This window comes from Mesitornis unicolor, unplaced genomic scaffold, assembly GCF_000695765.1.
Source record: "Mesitornis unicolor isolate BGI_N332 unplaced genomic scaffold, ASM69576v1 scaffold1233, whole genome shotgun sequence".
In the NCBI taxonomy this organism is placed as follows: Eukaryota; Metazoa; Chordata; class Aves; order Mesitornithiformes; family Mesitornithidae; genus Mesitornis; species Mesitornis unicolor.
The window spans coordinates 24,484-37,182 of NW_010173745.1; the positions used below are offsets into that span (position 1 = coordinate 24,484).

A 12,699-nucleotide genomic window follows, 5' to 3' on the forward strand; every position below is an offset into this window, starting at 1 on the left:
AGCAGGCAAATGCAGGGGCTAAAATGCACAGAAATGACCTGAATGCATCATCTGAATTATCCAGATTTTTTTCTGCAGCATCTTGTTAGAATTTGAAAGAAAAAAAAAAATTAAATGTATTTCAGAGTCATTGAACTGTGCTCACATTAACTTATTCTAAAATTATTTTTAATTAAATGAACTTCCCCTGTTTGTAGCTGGAAGGTACTTATGTGAGATAAAAACTCCATTCTAATAACACTGAGACTCACCACCACTTAATTAGCACCACAACTCAAGGCAGACCGAGCGACAGAGTGAGCAGGGAGGTGGGCTTGTGCTTCTGGGTGGGATTTTGGGGGCAGATGCTCTCTTCTACAACAGCCCCCATCCCAGAGCCCACCTAGCTCTGCCAGGCATGCCGGGAGTGGAATCACATCTAGTATTTGACACAGTTTGTGGCAAAAGCAATTATAATTAACATTATATTAAATATTAAGTCAAGATCATAAAATGCTGATTGGTACTGATTAGCTGTATAATCCATAATTAGAAATCACTGCACCCTTCACCAGGTACTGCAGTGCTTCGTTCATGATTTTGCCGCTAAATTAAGTGAGTAATTCAGCTTTTGCCTTGACTTTTACTTTTGCATTTAATTTAGGTCAGAACCACATTGAGGCGAAGAAAGGTTCTGCTCCCACTGGGGCTGTTCCCAACCTCTCCATCCCAAAAGCAGCTCCCATCGCTTCCACACCCATGGGAAGGCAATGGTCAAATTCTCCTTGCCCAGCCCTGGCAATGATTTGGTTGTGTCTGCTTTGATTTTTAGAAGATCAAATCCACCTCTCATTAATGGGATGGAAACCCTAACCCTTTGGTAAAACAATTTGGAGAGGACAGCAGCTCTGGGCTGGTGAGCTGCTGCAGGAGGGCATTATTTGAGGTATCTGGGAAGGCTTGTTGCAGCAGCCCTGCCTCCCTTACCAAGGCTTTCCCCTGACTTTATGGGTCTATTTATCATGGATATCCATTTGTAACAGATAATGCTGTCATTGCACACTAGGAAGGGTACAGGTTTTGTTAAAATAAAAACCAAAATCCACTATCCATAAGATTTTATGTCTTCACTACTGTTCTTCAGTGACTTTCTTGGCTGGAGACCCATCTGTGACTTTCCATAGCATTTCTGCATAAAAAATAACTAAATTTGGCAGATAAAATCACAAATGGGTGGCAGCCCGGCCATGAGGAGGAAACCAGCTGTACCTGCTTGAACTCCAGCAGACTCCTCACAGTGCTGCAGGCAAGCGGCTCCAGAGGGACTGTCACAGCTTGAACTCGGCGCCCACTGGTGAACCCAGGGCCAGAAAGGGAAAATACACCGTTATAATTTTTCTTTTCCAAGGGCACTCTTTGGAGTCCTATGGAAGAAGCCTTTTTATTCCTTCTGCAACTAGAGTACACATTGTTGTCTTTCACGCTAATACTGCCTTGGAGGGGAGATGCGACACTGTGCAGAGCCTGATGCTCTCAATCAATTAAATCAATGCAGCCGTGACGCTCCACTGATTTTCCCTAACCAAGGGTTTGGCCTAAAAGGCAGCATACACAACGTCACGGAGGACACACGGAATCACAGATAACATGGCAGAAAAACCAGGAAAGCTGTGCTCCAGGTCCTTGTTTCCCAGTGATGGGCACCATGGGATGCAGCCCTGGACCACATCAGGGAGGCACTGCACCCCGTGATGCTCACACGCTCATTCTCACACCCTTTTAACTATTCTTATTACTATATTGATGGTTATATTTTTATTTAAACAGTGGCTTTGAGTTTGCATAGCTTGTCTTCTTTTAAGAACTGCTTTGGGTTGGTCCAGGGAAACTCCTCTGTGGTCTCTCCTTCTCCTTCACAGGGAGTGCCCTGGCTGAGCTCCTCGAGCAGCCAAGTGTCCTGGGCAGACCTTTACCTGTGCCACTACAAAGCATCCAAAAAACTGAGGTCGCTCACATCCTTCCCCTAGGTGTCCAGCAACCTGGAAAAACTAAAGAAGTGACCAAACCTTGTGTATTCTTTGTTGAAATGTTTATAGTGTAGGGGTTACCTCAGAATCAGCAGCTACATAGGCAGATATTTGAGAAGATTCCCATGTCATGGCTATCCAAAGCAAGGTGTTTCTACTCTTTTAGCACTTTCATTAGAGAAAAAATGTTGTAAAAAGTGCAGATTTTCCTCCCTGCATATAACCCTTACATGAGCAGTGTGGAGTGCAGGCGGCTGCCGCACTGCTGGGCACAGGACACTGCATCCTGCTGTAAAACCACAGTTGCATCAGCCATCATCTCCTCTCTGTGATGGACAACAAAACTGTCCATCCAGCAGACAGCCTGTAGGCTTGTGTAATATTAAAAATTACTATTTTTTGCCTGCAGAACCAATGCATTAACTTAGAGAAGTGGCACCAGAACAAAAGCCTGGAGCTACTGCCTACCCTGGAGTCGAAACTCTGCTTGAGTAACAGGGTGGTATCGCTGCAAAGGAAAGGAAAAAAAAAACCACTCCTCTTCAAAATGGCTGCAAAGAGCAGGTCTCTGCAGTCCCTTTTTAAACACTGAGGATATTTTCATTTAAAAAATATCTACTTAAAGGCACGTTTAATCTCAAAATGGCATTTCCCAGTTTAAAAAAAAAACCCAGACCTGCAAAAATGTCTCAAGTTAGTTCTCCTTCATTTTTATTTTCCAATTAAATTAATTTAAAATGGGTGAAAAATGTTTCATGCCCTAAGATGCTGAAACCTCCGGTGTCAGCTGAAACAGGCACTTGTGCTCTCAGCTTCAGCCCTCGCTGCAGGCACCTCTGCTTTGAAGCCTTTGAAGTGGCTGTGGCACAGGCAGAGGCTTTCTGCAGAGAAAGCAAGGCATTTTATATATATTTAATGTGTAAAGTGTGTGCTTGTGTGTGTGTTTGTGTTAGTATAACATGGTTTTTCACAATGTACACGGAAAGATGCAGAGTTCTTGGCTTGCAGAACAAAATTGCAGGGAAAAACAGCACTTGCCTTGCTGAGAGCATCCATAAAGGGGCCTTTTGCCCAAGCTTTGGTCACTTCAGCATCGTCCTGACATTCAGAGAGAACAAACCTGTTCATTTGTGCCTATAAGAATCACTTTCCCCTCTCTCAGCATCAGGATCCACTCTTTATTTCCTAGAGGAAATAATGCCACCAAGAAAACACAAAAACACCAGGAGCAATGTGGTTGTGGTTGCCCGCCCCATCTGGGAGCCGCAAAGCAGCTGACATAACTGCCCAACGTTTATTTTGGGGATATGATGCAATATGATTAATGGTTGGGTTTTGGAGCTAATTATTTGACTCACAAGATAGCGACCTTGATTTGGAAAGCGAGGTGTAGGGTTTGAGACACAGCACCTCTGCCTGTGTAAGAAATGATCTGATGCGAAGGCTCCATCTCAGCAAGCAACAGGACTGATTCAGTGGCTGATTTGTATAAATTGTTAAATTTTTCTACTTTTTTTGGCAGAGACAGATTCAAAATTGATGCCTCTATTTCAGAATGAACCACATTTATTCACCATGCACTGCAATTATTCCAGACTGTACCAGGTGAGGTTTAATCAGGAATAAAAGCTTCAGACCTTAAAGCAGCCAGTTCAGCCTACATTATATTATATGTCTGAAAGGTTTGGTGAACAACATCTCCCACAAAATGGTTTTTAAATAGAAGAAAAGTACAAAAGATTTCTAACAACATCTGAAATGGAGAAACAATTACATTCTGTGACTCTACAAAATTATTTCTGAGGATTGACAATATATTTTGCCAGGGCAATGTCCCTATTCTAGGAGTGGTTCTTTCTTCTCAGAATTGTTGGGTTTTTTTTAATGTAAGCCACACAGGGGGATATTGGAAAATGGAGAGGGAAAATAATTTAACCCTGTGTTTTACACACAATTGCCCTTTGTGCTACTTTATTTTTATTTGTTCTAACTGTTATGAAGCCATCATTAATCTAGTCAGCCAAGGTCAGACGAGACTTTTTTCTTCTTTGCAGACCCTACAGCTTATAAAGCTTCAATCTACTCTTCCATAACCAAATGTTTAGTACCTATCGGTTGGGTTAATTAGAGTGCATTCTTTACAGCTCTGATAATAATCACTGCTACACCGTCATAGCAGTGGCCATAGACTATTTTTGCCTGTTTGTTATTTATTTTTAGCAGCAAGGTTTTATGTAGTCACTGCTTAAACTACTGATCCTCTTGGGTTCAGTCAAGGGTTCATGCAATGGAATGAGAGCTGGAAATATCAAGTTCCAGAAGATAAAAGCATCACCTGCACTCATGACAATTCCCAACAGCATCTTAGATATACCTCAAAAATAGATGACTTTTTCTTTTGAGAGGAGAAGAAAATATTAATAGGGAAAAAAAAAAGATGAGAAGAAAGAGAGAAGATTGCTAAATGTCCAGCATTGATTTAGAAACAATCTTTGCCAAGCAGAGTGAAAAGGAGCCGTCCCTGATCCATTCCCTATATGGTTATTAGTATCGATAGCAAGGCTTTGGTTCCCAAGAGAAAGAGTGGGGAACAAATTAGGAAATAAATACATTTCTGTAAACAAAGTTTTTCCAATTCAGATATTTTTTTTTAGGAAGTGGCAAAAAAAAAATTAAAAAATCTGCTTCTCAAATGTCAAGTACTTGAAAGACTAAAAATAGATCACCGGAATATATAAATTAACCCAGAAGACAGGACTGATGCTCTGCAGGCATCAGGGATTAAATAAATTCACTAAATTCAAAGTGGTATTCCAGATAAGAGCTCTTTGTGCTGCAGCATGTACAGCTTATTGATTATAGGATTGAGGTGGTGTGCACTCTTGTAAAATGTACTCTGGCTGATATGACTTAATCCTGTGGTAATGTACAGCCCAGTGCACAAAGCATGGAGCTGGCTTATATTTTCTTATTTATTTTAATTTTGTTTGTGTCTTAATTTGCTGCAACACATCTGTGCCATTTCCTGGGCAGTGTTTGCTCAGGATGAGTGATGAGAGGCATTTTGGAAGGTGCTCACTCAGCAGGATGAAGGCTGAGGAAAACAGGACAGGGGACATGGGACCCTTCCTGGGGACATGAAGCCCGAGCACTTCACTTTTCCATTGCGTTGCATGGACTGGCTGCAAGGACGAGTTGCCCGGCTGATGTAGGGAGCAGCTCAGATGGAGATACTTGTTCTGTGTTATGTGGCTCCACCAAGGCAGTTGCAGTGTCTAACCAAGGTGCAAGCACTACTTGCCCAGATCAGATGCATTTTTCTGGTCAAAAAGAAGTAGAAAGTTTTGTAAGTCCTGCTGGGTCAAAGCAAGCAATCCCAGAGGGGCTGTTGCCAACCCAGCAGATAGTTAAGTTCCAATTAATTTGTTTTCCATAGTAGAGAGTGCTTTCGCCCTCCTGGTCAGATGATGAACTGCCAGGGTCACTTCACCACAATATAGAAGAACATTTCTTTCTTCCTTTGGAATCTCTCCTGCCTCTTGTGTTCAGCCCAACTCTCCTCTGCAGGTTGCTCTGAAGAGCCAGCAGACCTCTCCAAACATGGAATTTTATCATATAATTTACCAAGAAAGAGAAAATTCTCCAGGCCTTTGGTGGTGTGAGAAAGCAACTGGACACAGTAGTGATGTTCTTGTGGCATGCGAGTCTCCTGGTCCATCTCTCCTTGGGGTTGCTGCCCATCACCCAGCATTTTCCCAGCCTTGGGGCTCCTTGGGTGCTAGTTTTCTGAATTATCCATTTAAAAAGTTGATCTGACCAAGGGGGAAAACCTTTTATCATTAATTTTTGCCTCCCTGGTATGAGGGAACAGCCAAATGAAAGAACTGCAGAGGCTTGGCTTTTGGGTAACCTCCCCAAATCCTCACTGCTCCCGCAGGTTTGACAAAGCTCCCAATATCTTGCTTCACCAAAATCAAGCTTCTTAATCTCAAGTCACATACCCTCTACTATGTAACACTGCCTCCTGAGCACAACCCACAGGGCCTGTATTTTAACACCCAAGATTCATTAATATTTCCTGCAGAGTCTTCAGTAAGCAGCAAATAAAGCAGGAAGTGTCCCAGATGTTGGAAAGAAAAAATGGAATTATTCATTGCTTACTAACGTCAAATGCTAATGTGAGAAAAGCATCCTTGAAGAAATCCTTGACTAAAATTCATCAGAGTGATGTGAAATCACTGTTTTAATTATGCAGTTTTGAATGTATTTATTAGTCCCGGTTCTGATCTGACTTACAGATGTTTAACAGTGATAAGGGTCTACTGCAGTCTTTGGAATTACTCATGATTTATAATGACAAAACTTGGATCAGAATTAGGTCCTTGTCACTACTCTATAATATCCTTTCATCAGACTTCTTCACATTCAACAGATGAAAGAGAATGTGGTTTCCGCAATTTCAAACCCTACCACTGAGTCCATTAGCTTATTTTTTTGACACTTCTCCTCCAGAAACAACGATTCTCACACAAAATTTTGTCTGCTTGTGTTATTTGCAGAAGAAGCTGAAGAGCAAAGGAATTAGCCTCTTTAGTCCACCGAAACAATGTGTTTGGTTAACACGTGTGCTGGCTACAAACGTTGCATTTTAATAGAGGAGTTAATTACTTTGGTTATGCCATTCTGAAATCTCATTTTCTGTACCCTTATTGTCGAGACTACTGGAGTATGCTCAATACCAGGCAACTATTGGAAAGAGTATGCACAACACCAGAGATTTTTTTTTAAACTCCTCTGTTCAAGAATGATTCAAAGTTATGTATTTTTCAAAAGACTGATGGAGTTTTAAACTATTGCTTATTCTAGAGCTGCTCCAGAATGATCAAATCTCCAGGGATGGTTTATTCCCTAAGGCATGAATGCATGATTAAACTAAATGTATTCCATAAATGCCTTGATAACATTAAACTAAATTTTTTAAAGAACAGATGGAGAAAGTTAATAAATATTTCATTCTATAATATAAAACTCACTTCTATATTCACAACTTCAGGGATCCTCAGCGTCACAGATATCAATAAGTCTGATGGATTTCTTGCTGCATTCTCATTCTTCTGCCCTGGTGTCTCTTATGGGATCATCATTTCTGCATGCTTGGATTGTTTTATGGGATCAGTGAAAGGCAAGTGACTGTAAATCTTGACCTCTTCTGCTCCTGGATTATATACTTTTATTCCTTGTGACCATAAGTGTTCATCTCTACACTGAATAGATAATTAAATGACAAAAATTATTCAAAGGGAATTTATAGTGAGAAATTATCACTTGAAGAACTGATGGGGCACAGGCATAAGCCAAGGAGATATCATGAAAAAAACCAGCAATCGGTTTAGAATGACCAAATAAACTCCTGAAACATCTGTGTATTTGTAAATGTCATGAAACATCTATTCACTGGGAAAAAGAAAAACCCAACATGATTTTTACCTGTATATACCCATTCTATTCAAACAAAATTTCTATTAAGAGAAAACAGTGTGAATATTGCTTAAGAACTGCAGACCAAGCCTGTTATTCATATGAAAGAACTATTCTTTACAAGTGGGAATTAGAATTTCTCACTCTATGTATGCCATGAATCTTGTAAAAGAATAATTAAAACTTGCTCCAAAAGGAAAGAAATGCCAGACTTGAATAATATTTTAGGAAGAGCATTAACAAACATTTTTATACTGCCAACAATCTTCACTGCTTTCTAGAAGAGATTTACATTACATTATTAATTAACTATACTGAGTCAATAATATGACATAAAGCTTGGGAGATATATGTTTAGCACAAACTATGACATTCGTAAGAAAAGCGTGCATTTTTAGGAAGCCTGATTTAAAATTTATGCAAATTACTTCAGCAAGCAAAGGCCCAACAAACTACTTCAAAGCATCAAGATCCAGCCCAAAAAACATGACAAGATCAAATCTTTGTCATTTCTCAAGTGTCTTTACAAACCTTCACATATAAAGTATAAATTAATTCACCTCCTGTACTTCGATAGTTTGGTATAAAATTAGCACGCGCTGCTCCTAGTGGGATGTTCTAGTCTGTCAGACAAAGTACACCTGAGCAATTGCAAGAATTTAAAAGTATCTAAAGAGTACATAATTTGGTTTCTTTGGAGCTGACTCTTGGCTACACTTGTAGAATACAACAAGGTTTCATGGTCTACCATAACAAATAAAGTACAAAATAATAGTGCTGCTGTTCCCACTCCCTTTCCCCAAACTCTGACCATCTTTCAGTTTTTGGGTTGAGAATCCCCACAACAGTGCATCCAGGGAAAATATTAAAAGCAGAGTAATGTGGTGCTGTAAAGAAATACTAATTTGTGTTGTGCTTTGTGCCACAGAAATCGGTTTATTCACTTATTGAACGTTTGGTTAGGTCCAGGTACATTTGTATCTTCAGAATCAGAGCTTTTAATTAAAAAAAAAAGAAAAAATTTCTCATGTTTCCCGACATCCCATTTAAATGGTTGTCCTTTGACATCAATTTAGGAAAAAAAAAATCCTTAATCGCTTTTCAGAAATAGACGTTATAGCATACACTGTCACAGCCAGATTCAATTACCTCTTACAAGAAACAAGGATGCTGGGAACCCCGTAAAACTCCAGCTTTGCTGAATATGGATGTGGGGCTCTGCTGGGAGCTGCTTTTCACAGCAAAGGCTCTTCCTTGGGCTGCAGAGAAAAAATGATGGCGAACCCACAGACACGTCAAATTTCTCCCAAGTGTAAAAATGCTGAAGCTGGACATTCAGCTGGGGTTGGTTTTAGACTGGCAGTGGGTGGATGCTGAATGCTCCATCCATGTATGAGTGAGTGTAATCATGCACATATACTGACAATTATAGCTACAAAAGCGATCTAGTCCTCAAAACTTGCATACGTGTCATATCAAGGAACTTCACCAATTTGCTCAAAGGCCTTCTTCAAATTTGTCTTACTCCAGGGACTTCATAATGTCTCTGCCGACCAGGTAGAAGAGGAGTCCGGAAAGTAAAACCAGGGGCACCCCTGCTGCGGCGAACATGAAGGACCACCCGTAATAGACGTACACGGGTACGTCATCCATGCACTTCTCGCTTCTCTCCAGAAGGATGTACTTTTGAAAATCAGCAGCAAACTCCTTCCATATCACAAAGAGAAATATGAGCAGGAGAAACAAGCCTCCTGGAAAGAGAGACAAAGATGAGTTACTATCTGCTTGCAACCAGAAACACAGAAATAAAACTGAGAGGTCACAACAGATTTCCATTTATTCTTGCAGGTCCTTTGCATCAAGGCTTCGTGTTGCAGAATTATTATTCGTGACATTGCTCTGCAGGTTCCTGTCAAAGCCAAGCCCACTCACCATGGGAAAGACCCACTAAACCGCGATCACCTCCTGCTCTTACCACCAGCCCTACTGAGGGCTCTGCTACAGATGGAGAAGCCATCATGAACATGGCTGATATTCACAGCAGGGATCTGCATGGGGCTAACTCTGCATTCCTGTCTTCAAGGCAGGTTGTTTTGCCTTTTGTTATTTTTAATTTGCCTGAGATGGGTGAGGAGAGACTAAGACTTTTTAATTTTTTATCTACTCTTAAAGTAGCGCTAAATCAAATTTCCACCAGAAATGCAAAGATATGAGGATCAGTCCTGCTGATGGCAAGAGTTATTCAGCATTGAGTGTGCCATCCATGGCATGGGTGCAAGCAGAGCCCATGAAGATACTGGAGCGGCTGCTACAGCTCATGGCAGTTCCTCTCCATGTCTTGTGTTACCTTACCTGAAACCAAGTATTAAAACACATGTCAAGGAGTACAGACTATCCTGTTTTGCAGAGAAATAACACACAGTAGAGTGGGAAAGACATGTAGCCAGGAGATACTACTCTGAGATGAGGTTGCTAAATAGCAGAATAATATTCTCAGGTATATAATCATATATATTATATATAAAAAATACCTCAGCTTATACCATGAGGCTAGAAAGTCTTTTTATTGGCAAGAAAGACCTCCTTCGCCCCTCCCTGGAGCCAGACAGGAGGAGGGCTGAGGCCACACTCAACCCCGAGCAGTGAGCACAAGGTCAGCATCTCACTAAGAGAGGGTCTGCTCTCCTTGGAGCCTCCCAGCCCCTGCAGGATGCTGTGACCCAAATAGCAGATCTCCCACGGGACCCTGCGCTCTCCTGTTTCCAGATGCATTCCCACCAAAGGTCAGCATTTGCAGGAAGAGCTTGGTCACATCTGAAAAGCACGTGGTGAACAGGCACCTCCCGGACCATGCAGCTCCTAGCAGGTTTGGGGGCTTCAGGGTCTTAATAGGAACCTCCTTTCCCCAAAATTCAAAGCAATGGTAGTCAGAGGCTGCAGGTCTAGCTCCCCCATACGAAGCACGTGACAAAAACCAGTGTGGCCCAAATATTATTTACTGCATTGCATTAAAGAGTATATACAGTGCATTTTAAAGTCAACATATATTAAAACTAAACAGCGATAGTGAGATGACAGATCTGAAAGCACTTCAGTAATATCTGATCTTGCTACTTCACAGCCAGAAGCTTACTATTTTTAAATGGTGCCGTATAACATACAGATATATGCACATACACATGCATATATGAAAGAAATACATCACAGATTATAATACTTTTATAGCAGAAGTGAGCAGTCTGAAATTAATTTAGTTGACAATTTACCACACAGTTCCGCGGTTGTGTTGCTGCTTCTGCTGGATTTAATTTCTCCCCTTGCAATTTTTAAATCAAAGGTAGCTCATACTATATTCAATTATTCTTCCTGGCAGCTTATACACTACAAAATCCAGCTCCTATGTGAAGCAAAGGAAGCGGGTAAAGCTTGACATTGATACATCTGCTTAGCGATGGCGGTTACTGAAACCTTGGTCAGAGAAAACACGTCAGGGTTTAACTGCGTGGCTGTTTATGATTGATATAAGCACATCTGCTGCTACAAACCTCCACTTCACACCATGCAGCCAAATATTGGACTTATGTGAAGGTACAGAGGGTTCAAAGTCCTTGCTATATAGCAAAAGCTACCCATCCTATGCTGTCGTGTCTATTAAACTGCCTCCTATACCCTAAGACTGCAAATTGAATCTTAATAATCAAAACCTGGTAATCGTATGAATAGGCTTTACATCACCACACGCTGGTATTTCAAGCCGCTCTCCCTTCCATGGCAAAGTCCTTATGTTTGCTGGAGAGGCAGGCTAGGAGTTAAATAGCAGCTGTTGTAACATTTGCATGTTCATTGAGATTTTGATACCACTTGAAATTAAGTGCACAAATAAATATTTTACACTTAATATGATAGTTGTATGCTTAAAATACCAATTATTCTACTATAAGAAAACGATTGCATGTTTAAATCGTCACATGCCCTTTATAAAATACAGTATATTGATAAGAAGGCAATTAAGTCTTTATTACTGATGTAATTTAAAATTAAATTAATTAGATAGCAACTGAACCTTGAAAAGTGCTCTTTTAAAGATCAATTTATATTTCATTAACTTATAATACCTACCCTAAGAGTTGCAAATAAAAAGGTAGCCCCAGCGGGACAGAGGACACCAGTATGGTTGTGTTCTTTCCAGAATTCTCCTGCTTTTCCTTAAATAAGCAGTGGTTTTGTGTTGCATCATCCCAGGACAATTTAAATTGCCTAAACCTCATTTACTGAGAAAAAAAGAGTTTAAAACCTACCAGTTCTTACTGATGAGGATGTGGGGAAGACCCATGAGTGCGTGGCACTGTCCCCAGGCTCACTAGGAGCTAAGGATGGAGAAATGGTCCTTCCTCTCGCCCCAGGAGAAGTGCCAGGTCTCGGGATGGAAAGATTTATTATTAAACAGGTACTGGAGGTGATGGCATGACCACGGCATCTAAATTAAAAACATTTTCACACTCTGGGAAAAATGACAGGAAAATGTGTACAAAGCAGCCTTCTTCCCTGGAATAATTACAGCTGAGTGGTGAGGAGTCCCTGGGATTTACACCATCTCCTCTGTGAGAAAAGAAAATCAAAAGGGCAGGTGCAGCTGAAGACGGATGGTGGAAGTGCAGAGAGGGCAGCCCACGGAAAACTGTTCAGAGCAAAAACGCTTACTTGGAGCAATCACTAGCATTCATGAAACTGCCTAAAATTTGTCATGCTGCTCTACATTAGTAGACTCTTCATAAGAGAATATCAGGATGTTTCACTCCCATATTACCAAAGTAATTGTTTGGCATTTTTATTTTAAAATGTTGTTTTGGTTTGGATTTTTTTTTTCTTTTGAACAGGTCCAACTTTACCACCTCCTTTTGGGGGCTTTTTGTCTCAGCCGCAGCAGAAAGACCTGCTATTTTCCTGCCAGCCCCAAATAGCTTTGTATGCACAGAGACTCATTTCTTCTTGCCTTGGACAGCAAAATGAAAAACTGACGAAAGTCTAGGGTTCTGCCCAAGAATTGAGCCCTGCATTGGCACACACACCTGAAATGCAGGACATGTACTGAGTTTGGGTAAGTGTAAGCGAAGACCTCATCGAACAAGAACATCCCCAAGCTCCTATCAGCATCTCTGTGGTTTCTACTGCTGGAAAATTAACGAAGTGATCCCTTTCTTTCTCTCTCTTTCCC

At 40.9% G+C, this 12,699-nt stretch overlaps 1 protein-coding gene across 1 annotated transcript in view; it reads right to left on the reverse strand.

Moving 5' to 3' along the window:
• Positions 1–9,005: 9,005 nt before the first annotated feature.
• Positions 9,006–12,699, reverse strand: part of LOC104537803 (transmembrane protein 182-like) — a 15,526-nt gene continuing 11,832 nt past the window's right edge. Inside the window, exon 5 of the mRNA XM_010180805.1 lies at positions 9,006–9,235. Within this exon, the coding sequence (XP_010179107.1) occupies positions 9,006–9,235 (230 nt within the window). The remainder of the gene's footprint in view (positions 9,236–12,699) is intronic.